The following is a 20373-nucleotide window of genomic DNA, read 5'->3' as shown; positions in this document are numbered from 1 at the left end:
AATCAACCTCTTCTTTATAAGTTAGCTGCCTTGGGTACTTTGTGTTAGCATTGCGAACCTGACTAATACAGTCAGCAAAGACTACAATGGCTCCTAAAGCAGTTTGATACCATTGCCTTGGTCTGTGCTAAGATATCAGCAGTTTTTCCCACCACTGCTTCGGTACCATCAATCAAATATCAACATGGCAGAAAGGGCAAATAGCATCTTAGCATTATGATGAAAACTGGTTTTCCCAACAGATCCCCTGAGTCTTGAATACCACTTTCAGAACCTCTGGTATGCCACAAGTCTCATAGTCATGATGATGTAAACAATTATGTAGCTGAGCAGAACAGAATATAACTACATTGGAAGGATGGAGCGTTGGGAAAATAAAGGGGAGGCACAGAAGATTTTTTTAAAAAGTAAAGCTTCATGTAGAGAAAGGTCCATAGACAATATCTAAATGGGAAAAGGGAACAATCAGAGCAAATTGTTTCAAGTATGGAGGTAAAGAATCTTCAAAAAGAACTTAATAGTTGCTTCTAGAGAGTGGAATAGAAGACAGGTTTTTTAAAACTAGGCTTAGAGTTATTCACTTTTGAATATTCTCTACTCTTCCAGAGTAGCTTTCTGCCATGTCTGTTCTCTCATCCTCCTTTCTCCACCTTCAAATAAATTGTCTTCTTTTATTAAAAAAAAAAAAACTAGGCTTAAAGAATTTCTTCCTCCTTTAAACTACATGTACATATAACTACAATAAAACAAAAACTAACTTATGAAAAAAAGGATTAAATCATGGACAAGTTGAAGAGAGAATTAGTGAAATGGAAGATAGGTTGAAGGAATGTTCACACATAGAGACATCATGGTGAAACTATAGGACTTCAAAGACAAAGAAGAAAACAAGCAAAAACAAAAAGGACAGATTACCTATGAAGGATACTTAATAGAAAAGGTCTCATCAGCCATAAAAGATGCAATGAAATATCTACAAGGAGTAGGAGAAAATAACAGCTAACTTAGAATCCTACACAAGCTAAGTAACTTTTCTTCAAGCAGTCCTTTCTTATTAACAGAAAAGAAGGTAAATTAGCCTGGATTTCAGTTATTGTTCCCACGATAAAATATATTAAGACTCTCTAAGAATCTTAGAGAGTCTTAATACATTAAGGATCTAGTATTTGTTGAGAGCCTACAGTATGCCAGGTAATATAATAAGAATTGTCAGGCATAGTGGTCCACGCCTATAATCCCAGCATTAGGAGACTGAGGCAGGAGGACTGCCGTGAATTCAAGGCCAGCCTGGGGGGCTACATAGTGAGTTCAGGTCTGACCTGAATGCCATTTCGAAAAACAAAAAACAAAAGAGAATTTACTTATATTATCACTTAAAGGTCTCACAACAATCTTGCAAGGTGGGTATTATTATTCCCAATTTAAGAATGTTCTAAGAATGACCCAAGTCTTTTTTTCCCCAAGTCTTTTTTTCCCCAAGTCTTAGAAAAGATAACCAACATGCCAGAGAGGACACACTGCTACTCAGCAATGAAGCTAGAGGGAAATTTGACTCTATCTGACTAAAATTCTTGCTTTCTCCATCCTGCCTTTCCAGAATTACATTACCAATGTACTGGATCCAGGTCAACTTTCACTCCTGCTTACAAAACTATGAAAGAAATAAAATATTGAGGGAACAAGAGGCTAAGTAATATAACAAACACTTAAAATTGTATGAACAGATCTGGCACCTGCCTCACAAGCACAAGGTCCTGAGTTCGATCTCCAGTACCCCCCAAAAAATGTATGAACAGAATTGCATGTGTTTCTAGTGAATGGAAGAATGAAAATTATTTGTACACCATCTAGAAGAAATGTAATTCTCATGAATTTTAAAAGGTAGTGGCTAAAAGATAAATATAGCTAAGCTCTATTTAGATAATGTCTTAGTTTATTTGAATATATGAATATATTATTTTCTTGGAACCTAATTTAAGCTGATACATAGAAAAGGAGAGCAAAAAAAAAACGAAAAGGAGAGCAAAGTAAAGTGAAAGACAACTATGAAAAGACATCAATGCTTAAATATTTGGGAAAAAATTAAGCATACCTTATGAATAGTTTTAGCATTTATAGGAACATCATTACGACAGCGAACAAAAAATATGCACAATCCTTTTAGTTTCTCTGGGGCAGCATTATCTATGTACAATCTCATCATTTTTGCTCCTTTGCCTGCTCCATGAATAATTCGACCACATTCTAAAAGCAAAAGTCAAGAATTTAGCATATGACCACATAACTGATCAGATGTGATAAACTACAGCTGCTGTTATACCACTGTCTGGTATTGTACTTTAAGATGTCTTTGACATGATCATGGAATGCATTGTTTTGTCTACTAAAAGATGTCAACAATTTCATTTTTTTTTTTCAGTACTGGGGACTGAACCTAAAGGCCTTTTCACTGAGCTAAATCCTCGGCCCTTTTTCATTTTTTATTTTGGGACAGAGTCATTAAATTGCCCAGGATGAGCTCAAACTGGTGATCCCAGCTCTCTGGGAGGCTGAGGCAAAAGGATCACAAGTTCCAGCCCAGCCTATGCAACTTAGCAAATTAGCAAGAATCTATCTCAAAATAAAAACATAAATAAAGATTAAAATGGCTGGGGATATAGCTAAGTGTGAAGGCTCTAGGCTCAATCCACAGCACCAAAACAAAAAAAGGTGACAAATTCATTTAACAAACTTTCCTATGGGATGATAATAATGATTACAAATACCTACTTTTTCTCCCAGCTATTCCCTATTTAAGAATTCTTCCTAATAGTTCTTCCTAATCTACATAGATTTAGTTTTAATGATATTTGTACAAGACATTGTTCCAATAAGCAAAAAGTTGTAAACAACCTGAACTGTAACAGGAGATGACTTTTGAAAAGTCTACTTATGTCAGCCTAAGGAAATACAATGCAACTGTTAAAAACTTAATTGTAGAAATGCATCTATTGACATGGAGAAGACAGTATTATCAAATTTTAAAAGTCACTGTAGAATAACATGCAGAGTTGACCCCATTTTTATAAAATACATGTCTATACCAAAAGAATTATAAAGGGATACTCATCAAGCAGTTAACAGAGCTTTCTTCAACTAAGCGAGCCTGTGGATAGTTTGTATTTTTCTTCTAACTGTAGATTTTTAATAAATTTTTTATATAATTTTCAGCTAATATTTTCACTTTTAACAAGTTATAAAAATATGGTCACACCATAATCTCCCCAGAAGAACTGTGAAAAACAGAAAATTTACCGAGTAGACCTAATTACTAATTATGAATTATATATTTTGTTGAAGAAGCGAGATGTAGGGTTATCTCTCAGAATCTGAGAAGGACTGACTCCAGGACCCCCAAGGATACTAAAATCCATGGATGCTCAAGTCCCTTATATAAAATAGCATAGCATTTGCATATAACCTACCTACAACCACTCATTAAATCAGCTCTACATTACTTATAATACCTAAAACAATGTAAACACTATGTAAATAACTGTCACACTGAATTATTTAGAGAATGATGAACAGGAAAAGTCTGTCCCCCATTAGTTGAATTTATGATGCAGAACCCACAAACATGGGGAGCAGATGGCATGTACACTAAACAATTAGAGGAAAGCAGAATGTCATAGCTGAATGCTGTATTTGCAATGTGAACTTTAAATGCGGACAGTTGTGATGGGTAAGGGTTGAAACACTCTGGGAAAGCCCTGCAGAAAGAAAATTCATGAGGCAATCTGAAGGAAGAATAGAGAAAATAATGGCAATTTGAGAGTTGGAAGAGCAGGAGGAAGAGGATAGAAATGAGTCTGATATGGACAGAAAACAATGAAGAGAACAATTTAAGCAGGATGTGGTGGCACACACCTGTAATCCCATCACTCTGGGAGGTGAGGCAGGAAGATCACAATTTCAAGCCCAGTCCAGACAATTTAGTGAAACATGGAAACCTTGTCTCAAAATTTAAAAATATAAAAAGGGCTCAGGGATGTAGCTTAGTGCAAAGGTCCTGGGTTCAAACCCCAGTAACAAAAGTGGTGGGGTAGAAGGGGTATTTTAAAGGAAGAAACAAATTCATACTTGAAATAGAAGATCAGACTAGATAAGTACAGAGTGTCCAGATTACAGTGAACTTTGGATGATGGAGGGAGGGAATTAGACCCAATCCAGTAAACAGCAGGACAATAAAAGATTTACTTAGCAGAAATCAGTAGTGTGAACTTCAGAGAGAGAATCTGATCATGGAGACATCACAGGCTTTTGATCTGGAATGGAACTATAGGCCTAGCCTGGGGCAGCAGATGAGGAAAGTGAGACAGAACTAACAGGAGGGACATGCTGACAGGCCAGAACTGAGAGGCTAAGTTCTCTACCACCAACAAGGCAGCCCATGCACCTAGTTATCAAAACAAAGGATTAGCAATCAGGTTGCATGTTCATTGTTTTAAGCATAATAGGAACAGTAAGGAAAGCTATATTTTCTAACTGACAGCTGAGCAGACACAAGATGCTGAGCCAGGACCACAGCAGGCAGCTTCTGGCTCCATCTGTTCCAGGGAAAATGCAATGATGTGCTATGAAAATGTGTATTCTCTGACAGATGTCAATGATTTCTATAACGATATTTCTATTTCTCCTTATTACAGCAATGTCTGAAATACATATTTTTGCAGAAAAGGTGCTGTTCTTAAGATTCTACCTTTTTTCACATAAGCGTATGGTAAAAAAAATTTCTTTATAAAATAGAAGATTGTGTCTGAATAAGAGAAAAATTATGCTGTGCTCTAGCTTGATTGACCAGTTACCAGCACGGTGCATTCCTAAAACATCCTTACCAAGGCCAGGCACATCTCCTTCCTGATACAAAAATTTCAAAGTCTTACAACCATCTTTCTCAAAAAAATGGATAAATGGTTCCATCTGTTAAATAAAAGAGAAAGTGATAATCAATAAAATGAGTAGGGAATTACAAGAAAAAGAACCAACCCCCGTGCTAGGCATTTCACATACCTTAGTAATCATCATTTTGTAGAAATGAGAAAATAAGGCTCGAGGACTTCACTGAAGGTACACAGAGACAGGTACATCAGAGGCAGGATTAGAATGTAAGCTAATCCAACTCCAATACTGCCCTGAAATTAAAGTCAATTCCATTTTCCTTTTTCTTTCTTTTTAGAGACAAGGTCTCAGGATGTTTCCCTGGCTGGCCCCAAACTCCTGAGTTCAAGTGACCTTACTGCCTCAGCCTCCTGAGTAGGTGGGACTATAGTCATGTGCCACTGAGCCTTGCTGGTGACTCTTATTTCTGAACCTACAGTACGATCTTGGCCAGCCATACACTTGACCCTACCTCACACAATAACACAGGAGGAGATTGGTTAAATCCAGCTGGAAGTAAATATAAGGCATTATTATTAAGAGAAAGTATTCTTTTTTGGTACCGGGGATCAAACTTGGGACCTTGCGCCTGAGAGGCAGGCGGCAGAACCACTGAGCTAAATCCCCAGCCCGAGAGAAAGTATTCTTAAAAGCTGACTGGGGGCCAGAGATTTAGCTCAGTGGTCTCGCCACCTGCTGTGCAAGCACAAGGACCAGAGTTCGATCCCCAGTACCAAAACAAAAAAAAAAAGCTAACTGGGACAAACAGAAAACTTGCCTTACTATTTTGTTTGCCAATTATTCTAGCAATTAAGCTTTCAGCAATTGTAATTTGACCCATATTATAGCCAACTAATATAAAAGCAAATTATTATAATGAGATTCTTCTGTATTTATTGTTCTTCTGTATTTTTATTCAATTATTTAGGAGTCAGTGTAATGTCTTAGTAAGCAGAAAACCAAATTGGTCACATAAGCAAAAGCCCACAAACATCATGTGGGAAATTCAAAGTTAGTATACCCACTTCACTTTGTCTCACTCATTCCATTCAGAACTCTCTCTCTCTCTCTGGCAGTGAGTTTCTCTTCACTTACTGATCACTTGGGGGAGGTATCACAGGTGTAACCAAGCCACTTACCTTAGAACAATGGTTCTCAGACTCTAAGACAATCACAAAGAGGTGTTGCTGTTGCTGTTCTTTTTCAATACTGAACACTGAGTCCAGGACCTCATACACATTACACAATCACTCTACCATGGGGGTAAGTCCCTGGACATACACACAGGGTTTTTAAAAAACACAAAATGCTAGGCTTGAGGATTTGCATTTCTAAAAAGCTCTTGGTCATATTGCTGCTGGTTCTGAGATGACATTTGAGAACCACTATCCTGAGAGTTGAAACAGAGCCACTCAGATGTGCATAACTTTGGTCCTTAATTTTCTACTCTTCCATCCCACATAAACTTGACTCTCTCACATAATTACAACCTAAAAGATACAAACGTTATCAGCACAGCTATTCTTGCCCCGTTCCATCAGTACTTTCTTGCTGACCCTCTAGCTTTGAAAGCATAAAAACTCTCAAAAGTAGTGCACACAACTGTAATCTAAAAAAAAAGACATCAGAATATCAAATGCATTGAAGCCTGGCTTTTTAATGCATTGTACTCCTGAGACTAGCAAAGCAGATGTTATTGGCCAAAATCATGACCAAAAATTAAAAATTCACTTATTTTAGCCGTGCACACCTGTAGTTCCAGTTACTCACGAGACTAAAGTGAGAACTGCATGTTCAAGGCCAACCTGAGCAACAACAATTAGAAGTCATCTCAAATAAATACATAAGTGAATTTCACTTATATAACATTTTACAAATAGTTCATCTGGGCCGCACTACAAGTTTGAACTAGGAAAGGTAGAATTATAATACTCCCTCGTGGAAGAGAAAAGTAAAGCTAAAAAGAATTTAAGTGAAGGACTCAAAGATATCCAACCACAGAATAGAGCCTGAGACTGGACTCCAGCCTCAGACTACCAGATCTTTGCTCTTTTCACAGAACCTTATTGCTGCTACCTTGACCTTGGAAAACATTTCCAAGTAAGACAGCAAAGCGATTATCTTGGGAAGTACTGAGTAAGGAGACCGGTAATATTGAAAGGGGCAAAAACATGAATGCCAATGTCATAGAAATGTCTGGATGGGTAAGAAGAGGTATCACAGCACATACAAAGGGGGTTCTGAGACACTATATATTAAGAAGCTACTTCCAGAGGCCAGAGCAGGATTAAGGAAAGCTGTGGCACTAGCAGCAATGACAGGACTACCAATCAAGGAAAACCATTACCATCCCAAGGCCTGAAAGAATGCAGGAGGGAGGAATGGTATAACTAGAACCAGTCTGAGAACTTTCTGGGGAGGGACCACTCAAGAGGAAGTGCAGTTTGGGATGAGGGTAGATAGCTGTGGCAAGAAACATGGTCAAGTGAGTCTCGATCAGCTTTTTCTCCCTTCTCTCCCCTTCTGCACACCAATCTGCAGGTGCGTCTCAGTGTCAGAACCAAGTGGAAGCCAGAAAGCAAGGGAGTCCAGGTGAGAGAGTCCAGAGTTTGGCTTTCTGGCTTACAGAGCAGGGTGGAAACAAAGGTCAATGGATCCGGTGGCAAATATAAGAAACATCACACTCTCTGTTGTCCATCTTTTTATGGTGCCTTTACTGAGAAGCTTTCACCCTGGACTGCATGTCAAGTTTCATGCTAAAGGAATACTTTCCCATAGATCCAGTTTCTTAAATCACAACGCATTAGGGCTGGGAGTGTAGCTCAGTGGTAGAGCATGTCCCTGGCATGTATGAGGCCCCGGAAAAAATTTTTTCAAGATACCAAGAGGCAATTGCTAAACCAAGCACAAGTGCCTGCATGACTGCACAGAACACATGCCGCAGAGGCCTGTCTTAACCACAGTGGTACATTTCAGCAGGGAACTTCAGTGACCTAGGAAACTACACCTTATTTCCAGTTGCTTGCTATGCATCTCTTGTTTTATGTCCATATCACCCATCCTCTATCCTGGGCCATTAAAATTGTTTCAGGCTATTGGTGTCTCTGCATCAATCATGTCACTGTTACAACCACAAACTAACAGAGCAGGAAAATGAGCAATCTCCTTCGTAATGCCAGGAGACTGCCAGAACACGTTTTTATAAAAGTCTTAGAAGAAGCGAAGGGCAGCCAACTGTCCAGAACTAGGCAATACTGCATCAAGCAAGGGAGAAGCTCTTTTAGGCACCAATCCATGAAATCCTGGCTCCTTGAGCAAGCCAGAGTTTTGCCCAAGTTTGGTGGCCATTGCAAAAGCAGGTAGCCATTGTAAAAAGTGGTATGTAAACATACCGCCCCCTGGTGGTGACAACTCACCACAACGCCACTCCACCCCAACTCTCTCACTAGTGTACAGGATGAGAGGATTAGCCAATGGGGCTCACTGGTCTTGTAAGAACTCTAGCCTGAGAACTGGGGATTTAGCTCAGTGGTTTCAACGCCTGCTACGCAAGTGCAAGAACCCGAGTTCAATCCCCGGTAGCAAAAAAAAAAAAAAAAAGAAAAAAGAATTCTAGCCTGTTTTTTGCCTGAAATTGAGAAAAGTCCGAACAACTAGTGGTAGTCCCATTGAAAATCAATTTAGAACCAGAGCTATCAGGAAGGAAGCTATGACACAGTCTTATCTATTACAGTAGTTAGGGTAAACATATAAATTTATCACCCAAATCTGGGAGAGTTTTAGGAGTAAAAGGAGGCATGGTTAATAAGTACATATAAGGGGCCGGGGATTTAGCTCAATGGTGCCGCCGCCTGCCTCGCAAGCCCAAGGTCCTGAGTTTGATCCTTGGTACCAAAAAAAAAGTACATACAATCCAAAACTGTCCCTAGCATCCTGAGACATGTGGTAATCCGATCTGTAACTGCCTCTTTGTTTTCTATTATATTTATACGGTGCCCCACGTCATATTTATGGTTTTTTATACAAGTCATTTTCATGGGACTCATATAAATATTGTTGTAAAATATTACTCTATCTGTGCTCGACTACCACTGTGCCTCCTGAAGTCAGTGTTAGAATTTTAGCCCAGCTCTTAGTAGCTCACTCTTCTCTTCCTCCACAAGAGGAGAGCTGACTAAACCCATTTCAACTGGCTATAATTATATAAACCAAAGCTACTTTAGTCAATAAAAACACCAGTCTTCTCTTTTGAAATGTTTTGTTGTTCATGACAATTCTTAAATCGGGCACTTCTTAAAGTGCAACTAAAAAATAATGAAGAGACTTGGGATATAGCCCATTGGTCAAGCATGTGCTCAGAATTCTTGAGGCCCTGTGTTCAACTCCCAGCATCAAAAGAAATTATTATTATTATTATTATAGAAAGATTTGAACTTACAGATGGACAATCCAAAATTAATTCTTCAACAGCTGGTAGGTCCAGGCCCAGTTTCTCTGCTAGAATTTCAAATATATATTTGTATCCTGGGTCAATTTTCATTTTTCGGTTTTCTCTTGCCTCTCTAAATCTTGCCTAAAGAATGAAACCACATTTTTAAAAAATTGTAATTATGAAGAAAACACGGGCAAAATATTTCACTTAAAAATATTGTGCATGAAAAACATCTTTGTAAAAGCAAACCTGTTTCTCTTTCAGAGTTTCCTGTAGGTTTGGAATACCACTCATACTTCGGCGGTATTTGGAGGACCGCCGGGAAGACTCGGAGAGCACTTCAGAAAGCACGGAGTCCACGGGGCGCGGTGCAATCCTAGGGCGAACCCTAGGCTCCTGGGCTTTGGGATCCTCTTCATCATCAGGAAGGAGCGACCGATAGTTGGTCACAGAAGGCACAGCGCTCCCTACAGGAAGAGGAACAGCCTCTTCCCCGGGCTCTGCCTCTTCCGGAGGGGGCGGAGCTGTCTCTTCCTCAGAGGCAGGAGCTTCTCTTGCCACAGCGGGTGGGCCGGCTTCTTCTGTATTCATGATTTCCCTCCTTTCCCTACAATTATAAGATGTTTTCTTTTAAAAGTGTACAAGCAGTTGGATGTGCTGTATTTGTATTCTTCCCCTTGAAGCAAGGCAGGGGGCAGTCACCTGCTTCTCCCTTAAGGTATTATCTGAAGAAGCTACCGGACACACCTCCCAGCCTTGTAAAAGTGAGCTAGAAACAGAAGAGGCCCGACCCTTTCTTTTTCCCTTTTCCCCTAACAGCCATGGAAGGATCATGACTAGGTATCTCTCTGCAGAGCGCTCAAAAAAATTGTGTTTTAACTTTACAACAAAGATTGAGGAGACACCAGGAGTTTGTTGCTGATGTTCCCCAGGGTCGCTTTCACCCCAATGGGCCATGATTAACAGTACAGTTCCTCCTACAGTGATCTTACTTCCTACTCCTGATCTTTTCCTCTAGCTGCAGTGGAGCTGATGGAGTGGTCGCTGGAGGCTGCAACCCTAAGAACCATAATACAAGAAGTATAAAGAGGGGCTAAAGGGCACTGGCACTCAAGGCCCAGCTGTGGCACAAAGGCACGAGATTCACTGACACTGAAAAGCCAGGAGCTACTAACCTCAAGTGAGCAGCCTTATGCCAACTTGAGATTTCTATCCAAATTGGAAAAAAGAACCCTCAGCTGGTCGGCAGCAATAGTAACCACTGCAACTGACAGGAAGGCACCTGTCTTTGGGTGTTTTAGGGCTGAAAAAAGATTCAGAGCCATTGTATCAGAGGCCAGAATGGAGATCAGGGACAAGATACAGACAAAAGACTCTAAGGAAAGAACTACAGGGTCTTGAAATATGCCTTGCTTTGAGGAAGTCTGTGATAGAATACACTTCATCAATCAGACACCTAACAGTCCAGCCATCTCAACTGAGGAGCATTATCAAAGCCCATAAAACCAGAAACATCAGCTTAGCAGTCAAACACAAATCCAAGAACAAAGTTCATACTAAAATGAGATTGTGAAAATCTGAAGCAATGTGAAATACTGAAGCAATGTTACCATATAACATATAAATACAACCCATCCAATCACAAAAGCTTCAATTATGAAGAAGTGAAGAAGTTATCACAAGCACAAAACCATGGAAAATGAAGGGACACTCAGGGGAGTGAGAGGAAATGTCAGCTAGAAACAAAAAACATATTGTAGGACAATCACGAAGCCTCCATCAAAGTAACTTTTCAGGTATGGTTAAAACCTAGAAACCAGAGAGCCAGGGATTTAGCCCAGCGATGCCACTGCCTGCCTCAAAAGTGCAAGGTTCTGAGTTCAATCTCTGGTATATCAGCCCCCCACCAAAATCTAGAAACCAGAATATAGTAAATACTTGGAGAACAAAAGAATAAATTCTCACACAGACAAGAAGTCACAAAATGAGATTCTCTTGGTGAGTAATTCACAGGAAGACACTGGTGCAAACCTGGCCTAAGAGGAAGCTTCCTATGACAGAACACCAGCAGACAGGACACAGATACAGCGTGTCTCTGTGTTCCATAATTGCCCTCTCCATGGTTTCCAGAGAACTCAGCGGAAACTGTTTTCTTGATATCCTTAGCCTATCCAAGGACACGAATACCCATACAAATTTATGATTTAGATGCTAGCTAACCAGTTCACCACGCTCAAAGTATATGAACCAGAATCATTATTCTCAAACTATCCGCAGTGGGATTTTTGTCTTTTTTAATTTCCCTTCTCTCCCCTCTCTTTTATTAATTCTGGGTTTTGCTTTGATGCTTGACCCCAATCTAATGTTTTTTCACACATGAGCAAATTTGCTTGGAAAATAACTAAATGTGTCTGGGTTATTATTGGACACAAGAAAGAGCTACAGCACCCAGGAGTTGTGTGCACATTACATTTTGACCACTTGAACTGGCCTAGAGAAGTTGGTCATACAACCTTTAACTGAGAAGCAAGTATGATGATACATGTTAGTGAAGTCATATCAATTGCCTATCACTTTGCTCCTGAATCCTGCAAAACAATTCACTTTACTCGGTAAGAGAGTATTTTTTCCTCAAAGGATATTGATAGGCATGATTGTCTGGTTTCAGTAACGAAAGCAAAAGTTGATTTAATTTCAGAATAATGGTGAATACATGTGCTGGTTGAGTCCAGTAGTGTTGGACAGCTTCTTACATTCCTGGTACCTTGATATTTACTCTGGGGGATAGAAAGCAGGACAAGATCCAGGTCCTCAAGACGTCATGGGCTTATTTGAGAGATAAGGTAATCTACAAGAATCAATCAAAAGCGTTAAATTACAAATTCCTGCCAAAAAAGGAATTTATAAAAGAAGAAATTAACATAGACAAAATAGAATATTTCATATTTGAGCAGTAATTGGCCTTGAATTTATAAAAGGAAGAAATAAGTGTAGACAAAATAAAATATTTAATATTTGCACAGTAATTGGCCTTGAAGGATGAGTATAATACAATAAGAAGCAGAGAGAACCAATCTAAAGACAAAAGTAAAGAGCACAGCTATGAAAACCTATGAACAGGTCAAAGGAGGAGAATCTAATTGGAAAAAAGTTTAGAATTAGGCCATATCATGTTCATTCTTCCAAAAGTCCACAAACATCAAGGATTCAGAATCAGTTTAAGTAAAATAATAAATGCTATTTTTGTACAAGCAGAGACAATGTTATCACAATAAGGCATAGGTTCAGTTCTACTTGGTGCTTTAATTCCAACATTCCTAAGTAGTTTTCAGAAATCTAGTAAAAAATTGGTCGAGTTTATAATAAAGTATACTGAAAGTGCTCATTGGTAGTTACTCTGCTTATCTGGTAGTCTATTAAACATAATATATGGTTAAACTCAGACAAACATGTTCAAATATTCTATACATATATTTTCCACATTTGTATGTGTCTTCTTATCTTAGGCTCCTCGAAAGAAAGAGAAAAGCACCAGCACTTAATTTCTGGGATTTACTAGATTACTTCTTACAGAATACGTGTCCTATGTAAAGAGTTGAATTTGTGCTGAATATTGTTTATTTCAAGCTAGGGGTAGGATCAGCTTTTATTTTCTGAACCTATGAAGTCTTTTTAGTTAGTGGTCTGTGAACACCGGAATTGATAACCAGGTATGAGTCACTATTGTAACTGAGGAAAAAATAGATCCTAGATAATTCTTTATAGTTTAGATTTTTTAAAAGTTAATCAAGGGGCTGGGGATTTAGCTCAGTGGTTTTGTTGCTTGCTGCGATCCCCGGTACCAAAAAAAAAAGTTAATCATATATTAAGACTGTCAACATATATACCTGACCACTGCCATTTTGAAGAGATTTTGCTTAGAGAAGTTGTAGAATTTTTCCTCTAATAAAATAATTTAGGATGTATTTTCTACATGGCTTTCAAATGTCAAATCTTACTTAGCACATAGTGAATTTTACTGAAGTATCATCATTTTCAAAGAGTAATTCAGCTACTTAAATTTAAGTTAGAAAATATAAACAACTATTTATATAGAATAATTTTTCCCCCAGGACTGGGGATTAAACACAGGGCCTTCTCATTGAGCTACATCCTCAGCCCTTTTTATTTATTTATTTGTTTATTTAGGTACCAGGGATCGAACTTGGGACCTTGCTCTTGCAAGGCAGGCGGCAGAACCACTGAGATAAATCCCCGGCCCCTTCATTTTTTATTTTGAGGCAGTGCCTCACTAAGTTGCTAAGGTCCCTAGACTAACCTTGAACTTGCAATTCTCCTGCCTCAGTCTACCATAGCGGTGAGATTACAGGCATGCATCATCACATTTGGCTATAGAAGAATTCTTAAAAACTATTGTGAAACTTAATAGATTATACAATTGAAATGGAAAAAACCTTAGCAAATGTAAAATAATTTAATATTTATACACGAGATACATGGTATATGTGTTATAACAGCAAGAAAACAAACCTATACCTTGGAAGCAATTGTGATGTACCTTAATACGGTACCCATTATGTAACTATACTATACTGTCCTATCCCATTCGATGAAATTTGTTTTTTGGTACTGGGGATCAAACTCGAGTCCTTGAACTTGCGAAGCAGGCAACGGAATAACTGAGCTAAATCCCCAGCCCCATTCGATGAAATTTTAATGAAGACATTAGTGATAAACAGAATGAGGCAGGGCTGTATGTGTAGTATGGAAAGCTCTGCAAAACATGTTGCATGTTTTTAAAAAGCCAGGTGTAGTACATTGCATAATGAGAGTAACTATATAAATTTCTAACAGTGTCCATATATGCATATATATGGCATTGCATCATTTCTAAAATGTACACTTCAAGAAGATTTAACTGGCAGCACTTTTTCTTTCTTTTTTATTTATTTATTTATTTATTTATTTATTTTTGTACTGGGGATCGAACTCGGGACCTTGTGCTTGCGGGGCAGGTGATGGAACCACTGAGCTAAATCCCCGGCTCACTTTTTCTTTCTTGATCCTCTTTTCTTTATGCAGTTATCCACATGTATTTTGCATTTATGCAACTCCATAAAATTATAATCACTACCTAGGTTTGACAAATATATTATAAGCTGTCCAGAGACAACATACAGTAAATTATTAACAATAATCACTTAGAAATGAAAGAGACTGGAGGAAGTAGAATAAGAATTTTGTAGGGCCGGGAATTTAGCTCAGTGGTTCTGCCACCTGCCTCGCCAGTGCAAGGACCTGAGTTCAATCCCCAGTACCAAAAAAAAAAAAAGAATTTTGTGTTTCGGTATTATAACATTCTGTACAATTCTTTTTTTAAAAAAACATGGTGTGCATATTTTACTTGTACTGTACGTGTATCATACGCAGTAATCTACGAGTGTGTCTTTATTTTTCTCTATATGTCTTAGGACTTATAGATGAGGACTTTAAATTCCCTATAAGTTTACTCCAAGCATTTACATTGTGCTGGCTGAAAGAAGACAAAGTGAATGAGGAACAAACACTGTTCGCCTTCTCCCAGCTGTCTCCTCCACATGCAGTCACTTTCATTCCCCACCATGCCATCTTCTTAATCTCAATTTGGGGAGTTGAGTGAACTTCTATAAAGTCATTCCTACTCATTTTCAGGAACAATAGCACATTGGACTCCTACCTGCCTTGCAATATCGCAGCACGTGCAGGCAATTCAATCATGCCCTTTCCTCTTGCACTGTTTCTGCAACCCTATCCCGATTTTTGAGGCTGCTCTGTGTGCGTGGCTACATGGGGGAGTAAGGAGCCCCTCCTAACAAAATGCACAATCAAATCGGAGAGACAGCCAGCCAAGTACAGCACAGAGAGGTCGATGTCCATAAAAAGTGAATTAACAAAGGGCTGAGGGACCCAGCAGACAAAGGAACTCCTCGGGGGAAATCTTGGAGTCAGGTCTGAGGAAGAGTTGGGAGAGGGGAGCTTTTACGTGGAAGGTGAGAATTGTGGATGCAAAAAGCTAGCCTAGGGGAGTGGGGAATTCCGGAACACGACCTTAGGGCTGTAGCTCAATAAGGACGGTAAAGAAACAGAAAACATGTCTGGAGGGATAGGCATTTTGTCTGGAGAAAATGTGTGTGTGTGTGTGTGTGTGTCTGTCTGTCTGTCTGTCTGTCTGTGTGTCTGTGTTCCTTTTTTTAAAGTGGTGCTGGGGATTGGACACTGGCACCCCAGCCGCTTACTTTTGAGTTCTTTACAGGGAGCATAGGGTAAAGTCACGGACTGGGCCAGTGTTTCCGAGATGTGTAGCAGGGTGTTTGTTCCCGGGCTTCCACTCACAGAGATGGGGAGCTGGATTACAACATGAACACCAGTCCCCAACAGGAGGTGGGCCAGGGTCCCGGGGAAGGAGGCGGCCGGCTGCGCACTCACCTGATCTCCGCAACCTCGAACCACTCAGCCAGCAGCTGCCAGAGGCGCGGCCGTTGGGAGCCCGAGCCCTGCCAACGGAGCCCGGGCGCCTGCGTGGCTCCGAACCCCCCGGGATCCCCAAAGAGCACCCACCCATCCAGCCTGAGAAGTGAAACATTGTTTAGGGGACCTCCCCAGGAGTGAAAATTGAGGTGTGGGGAGAGACACTAGGGACTTGGGAAGGTGCCAAGGTGCCAAGGTGCCTTGGAAGGATTGGCATAGAAAGGTGCAAATAAACATAAAATGATGTTTTCAAGACGGGCACGGTGGTGCATGCCTGTAATTCTAGCACTCAGGAAGCAGAGATTAGCCTGGACTACGTAGCCAGACTGAGAAAGAAAGGAGAAAGGGAGAGAGAAGAGAAAGAAGAGAAAGCGGGAAGGGGGGAGGGAGAAGAGGAGGGGGAGGGGGAGGAAGAAAGGAAGGAAGGAAGGAAGGAAGAAAGAAAAAGAAAGAAAGATAAAGAAAGAAAGAAAGAAAGAAAGAAAGAAAGAAAGAAAGAAAGAAAGAAAGTAAGTTAGTTTTCTGTGACCTTTACAACTTCTAAAGTTACTGTTTCACTGGAGTGGTATAAAATGCTTCCTGTTGAGCCACTTTGCTCCAATAGACTGGAGAGAGTGAAGAAAACTGATTTCTTCTCAAAATCTACCTCTTTCCCTTTCCAGTACATTTGTACTTTTCCTGCAACTTCCTGATGTGGTATCATGGTGTCTTTTTTTTTAAGTAAGGTCAAACTTTGTGGCATGAGGTCTGGAAAATCTACCCTGCTCCAGCTGTGCAAAACCTCAAGCCTTGCTTTTCTCCTGCTCCATAAAATCTCAAAGCTTCCATCAGCCCCTTGAAGATAGATCTTGAACGTCTTTAGTCTTTGCTGTGTTTCCCATCATGGCCATGCTGATTAAAGTTCCTTTTCTGCCCTTCCCCATTGCTTGTCTCTTTGATTGGCGTTGTAGGGTGGGTGGACAAAACTGGTCTGTTGAGACCTATAAAGCCAGGGTCTTTGCCCTAAATCTCCGGTAACCCAGTCTGAGCTTGAGCTGTTTCCTTAGCATTTACTCTGTAGGCACACAAGCAGGCCCGAGCAACCACTACATGACTAAGGCACAACTAACTGCTCACCTCCCAGGGGAGAGGGACTAGCTTGCTTATTGCTCACTACAAAAGAAGCTGAGTCTTTAGCCTTGCATTTCTTAGCTGCTGCACAATCACTGCCTGGCCGTAGGGGCCTGTGGTGGTGTTCACTGTGGCTGGGTAAAAGGGGAATATATTCTCCCCCTCCCCTCTTGAAACTCCTGCCACTTGTTGGGTTGTGTCAGGTAAAAGGCCGAAGACCAAGACCAGACCAGGCCACAACAAGCCTTTATTAGGGGAATAGATCTGCCGGGCTGTCTCTGAACAAAGGAGAGACAAAAGCAATATGGCTGGGGCAGGGAGTGTCTTTTATAGGGACTGGGGTGGGGTTTGTAGGGGCTGAGGTGGGGTTGAGTGAGGTAGTGACTAGGGAATGGAGGAGCCGGTGACATCACTAGATGGTAGGAGGTGAGTGAGTATTAGGTTACTCTCTAGGCGGGAACAGGGGCATGCAGGGAAGAAGGGTTTGTTCTTTGGTGGGAGCCACCATCTTGGCATGACAGCACGCAGGAGAGGGGTCAAGGCACAATAGGAAGAGGGCAGCTACTATCCATAATAGCTGCTCAGGTAGTGGGAGACCTATCAGGTTGTGAATAATAAGTGTCTCTTTCTTGTCCATTGGTCCCATTGTCTCACTTATGGAGCTGTGGCAGGTTTTATTCCTTGCCATCTCTCCTTGCCAGAGGTGCATCTATGTATTCTGTTAAAGTAAGAAACTAATTGCAGAGTATTATATCTCTTAAGGAGTTTCAAATATACCCACCTACATGTCTTTTTTTGGCGGGGGGGGGGGGGACTGGGATTGAACTTGGGACCGTACGCTTGCAAGGCTGGAGCTGGAACCACTGAGCTAAGTCCCTGGCCCTGAATGTTTTCTTTTTTTTTTTTGGTACTGGGGATTGAACTCAGGACCTTGCGCTTCCAAGGCAGGCACCGGAACCACTGAGCTAAATCCCCGGCCCCCACCTACATGTCTTAACTGACAAATTGTTCATGTGAAAGTGTATTCTGAAGAATCATACTAAATAGAGAATAAAACTAAATAGAGCTTTTCTTCTAAAAATGTGTGTCAGTGTCTTTGGTTGGTAGCAAGCACCATGGCAATGGTCACTGACTGGCAAAAAAATAGGTTCATGGAACACTGTCAAGTGGTAGCACTCCTGAGAATGCCTGGGATTTAGGAAAGCTGGACCTTTGACAGAGTTCTCTTGAGCTGTAATAGAAGATAAACACCATGTAGCATATCTGTCACATTAAGTGCAAGACTTTAAGAAGTAAATGTCCCTGAAAATCCAATAGGAGATTTATATAGATTATCTATCTATCTATATACAAGCACAGTAGCACATGGAAATGGCTTAATCAATGGCAGCTGTTATTAATATTTAGTATTAGTGTATATAGTGAAGAAAAATACTGAACTGGTCATCAGGAAACCTGAGATTTAGTCCTGTGATTGTGCTACCCAATAAATAACTAATTAGTTGAATAACCTTCGGGTCATGAAATTGCTCTGATCTTGGGTGTTCTCATTTAAAAAATAAAATGAAAAACATGAGGTAATTTCTAAGTTCCAAAAATCTATGACTCCATGATGAGTTTGGTTTTAAGCCTTATCAACTGAGCAAAGGATGCTAGTATTGACAGAAATAAAAATGTCAAAACTACCAACTGGGAAAGTCTAGATGTAGGGAATGTGCAATTAAAGTGTACAGATTATCAATATTTATTATGTGTCTTAGTTACTTTTCTTGTTGCTGAGACAACATATTTGACACCCAAAGTTAAAGGAGGAAAGGTTTATTTCAGCTCACATTTTGTAGAGGTTTCAGTCAATAGTCGGCTGGCTCTGAGGCAGGTGGCACAGCAGAGGGGCATCACAGAGGAGAAATAGTCCATGGCAAGCAGACAGGAGACAGCAAAGCAGCAAGCAGTAGCAAACAGAAGCAGCGGCAGCCTGCCTCTTCCTCTTTTTTTTTTTTTAAACCAGGGACTGAACTCAGGACCTCACTCTTGCCAGGCAGGTGCTATGCCACTGAGCTAAATCCCTGGCCCTGCCTCTTCCTTTTATCCCTTTTATCCCATCCCAGCTACCAGCCTTTTGGGTGGTGTCAACAACACCCAGAGTGAGCCTTCTCATTATGCATACCCAGAACTATGCTAAACCAATCAGTGGACTAATTTAGTAATCACACATCCTTAATTACAGCATCACACCCTTCATCCCAGTATCAGATGCCCTAGATCCAACCACCTCTGAAAAGTCCCACCTATGACTGCATGAGGCTTTGGGGGGACATCTAGACACAAGCCATAACATTATGCTCTAATTGTCTTAACATGGTTATCATATAGCAATTGAAGTAGTCAGCTTTCAAGTAAAGTATACATAAATATTAACTATCCACAGCTTATTCCTTCAAACTTTTTTTCTAGGACAGTGATGGTAAACCTTTTAGAGACCTAGTGCTCAAACTGCAACCCAAAACTTATTTATGGCAAAGTGCCAACGCTGCAATTAAACCCAGCATCCGATGCTTTGCTGCTGGAGCAATTTCAGTGCAGAGAGGGCCCTGTGTTCCTGCTGCAGCACACATACCATAGGTTCACCACCACTGTTCTAGGATCATCAGTTTGGGGCTATAACAGCACACTTATATTCTGTTTAATTGTTCATTCTATTAAAACAAAAGCCAATGCAAAAAACTCAATGGGAATCTAGATGACTAATAAAATGGATGTCCATTAAGGAAAATAATTTTAGTCATAAAAGTATTTTAAATATACTGAGTAGATTTTTCTAAACTTGACTTTTACTAACAAAACAAGAAAAAAACCCCCAAATATATCCAAGTCTTACCTTCCAGTATTTATGAACGTGATCTTACTTGGAAATAGTCTTAATATACGCAATTAAGTTAAGGATCTCAAGAAGAGACCACTGCAATCTAGGGTAGACCCTAAATTCTATGACTTGTATCTCTATAATACAAAGAGGAGGAAGAGTACAGACACAGAATTATTGGGAACAATGCATGTGAAGACAAAAGCAGAGACTAGATATTATATCCGGTCCATAGGCCCTTCCTCTCTGGCTCTTCCTTTGCTCTCTTTCTTTCCTGCAATGAGTTGGGGGCAGGAGGTGGCCTTTACTATGCCCTTCCAAAAGGATGTTTCTGCCTTGGAGTTAATCAACCATGGGTTGAAACCTCTGAAACCAGGAACCAAAATAAATGTTTTCCTCCTTTAAGTTGTATATCTCAGGAGTTTTGTCCCAGCAACAGAAAAGCTGACTAATATAATACCCTAGTAGAGTGGATTACACAAAAGCCTGAGTACCAGCAGGTGGGGATCGCTGGGTCATTTTAGAACTGTCTACCAAATTT

At 40.3% G+C, this 20373-nt stretch overlaps 1 protein-coding gene across 1 annotated transcript in view; it reads right to left on the bottom strand.

Moving 5' to 3' along the window:
- Dnah8 (dynein axonemal heavy chain 8) overlaps positions 1–9954 on the bottom strand; it is a 262037-nt gene extending 252083 nt beyond the window's left edge. Inside the window, exons 1-4 of the mRNA XM_087184476.1 lie at positions 9602–9954; positions 9359–9493; positions 4878–4962; positions 2093–2244 (exon numbers count right to left, since the gene is read on the bottom strand). Of these exons, the coding sequence (XP_087040602.1) occupies positions 2093–2244; positions 4878–4962; positions 9359–9493; positions 9602–9943 (714 nt within the window). The 5' untranslated portion in view covers positions 9944–9954. The remainder of the gene's footprint in view (positions 1–2092; positions 2245–4877; positions 4963–9358; positions 9494–9601) is intronic.
- Between the last annotated feature and the right edge of the window lie 10419 nt (positions 9955–20373).

Source organism: Heterocephalus glaber, unplaced genomic scaffold (genome assembly GCF_053883595.1).
Source record: "Heterocephalus glaber isolate CG9 unplaced genomic scaffold, H.glaber_assembly_v1.0 deba00001497, whole genome shotgun sequence".
Taxonomy (NCBI): domain Eukaryota; kingdom Metazoa; phylum Chordata; class Mammalia; order Rodentia; family Bathyergidae; genus Heterocephalus; species Heterocephalus glaber.
Note: the sequence above shows the minus strand (reverse complement) of the source record. Positions and strands in the feature narration are given on the sequence as shown.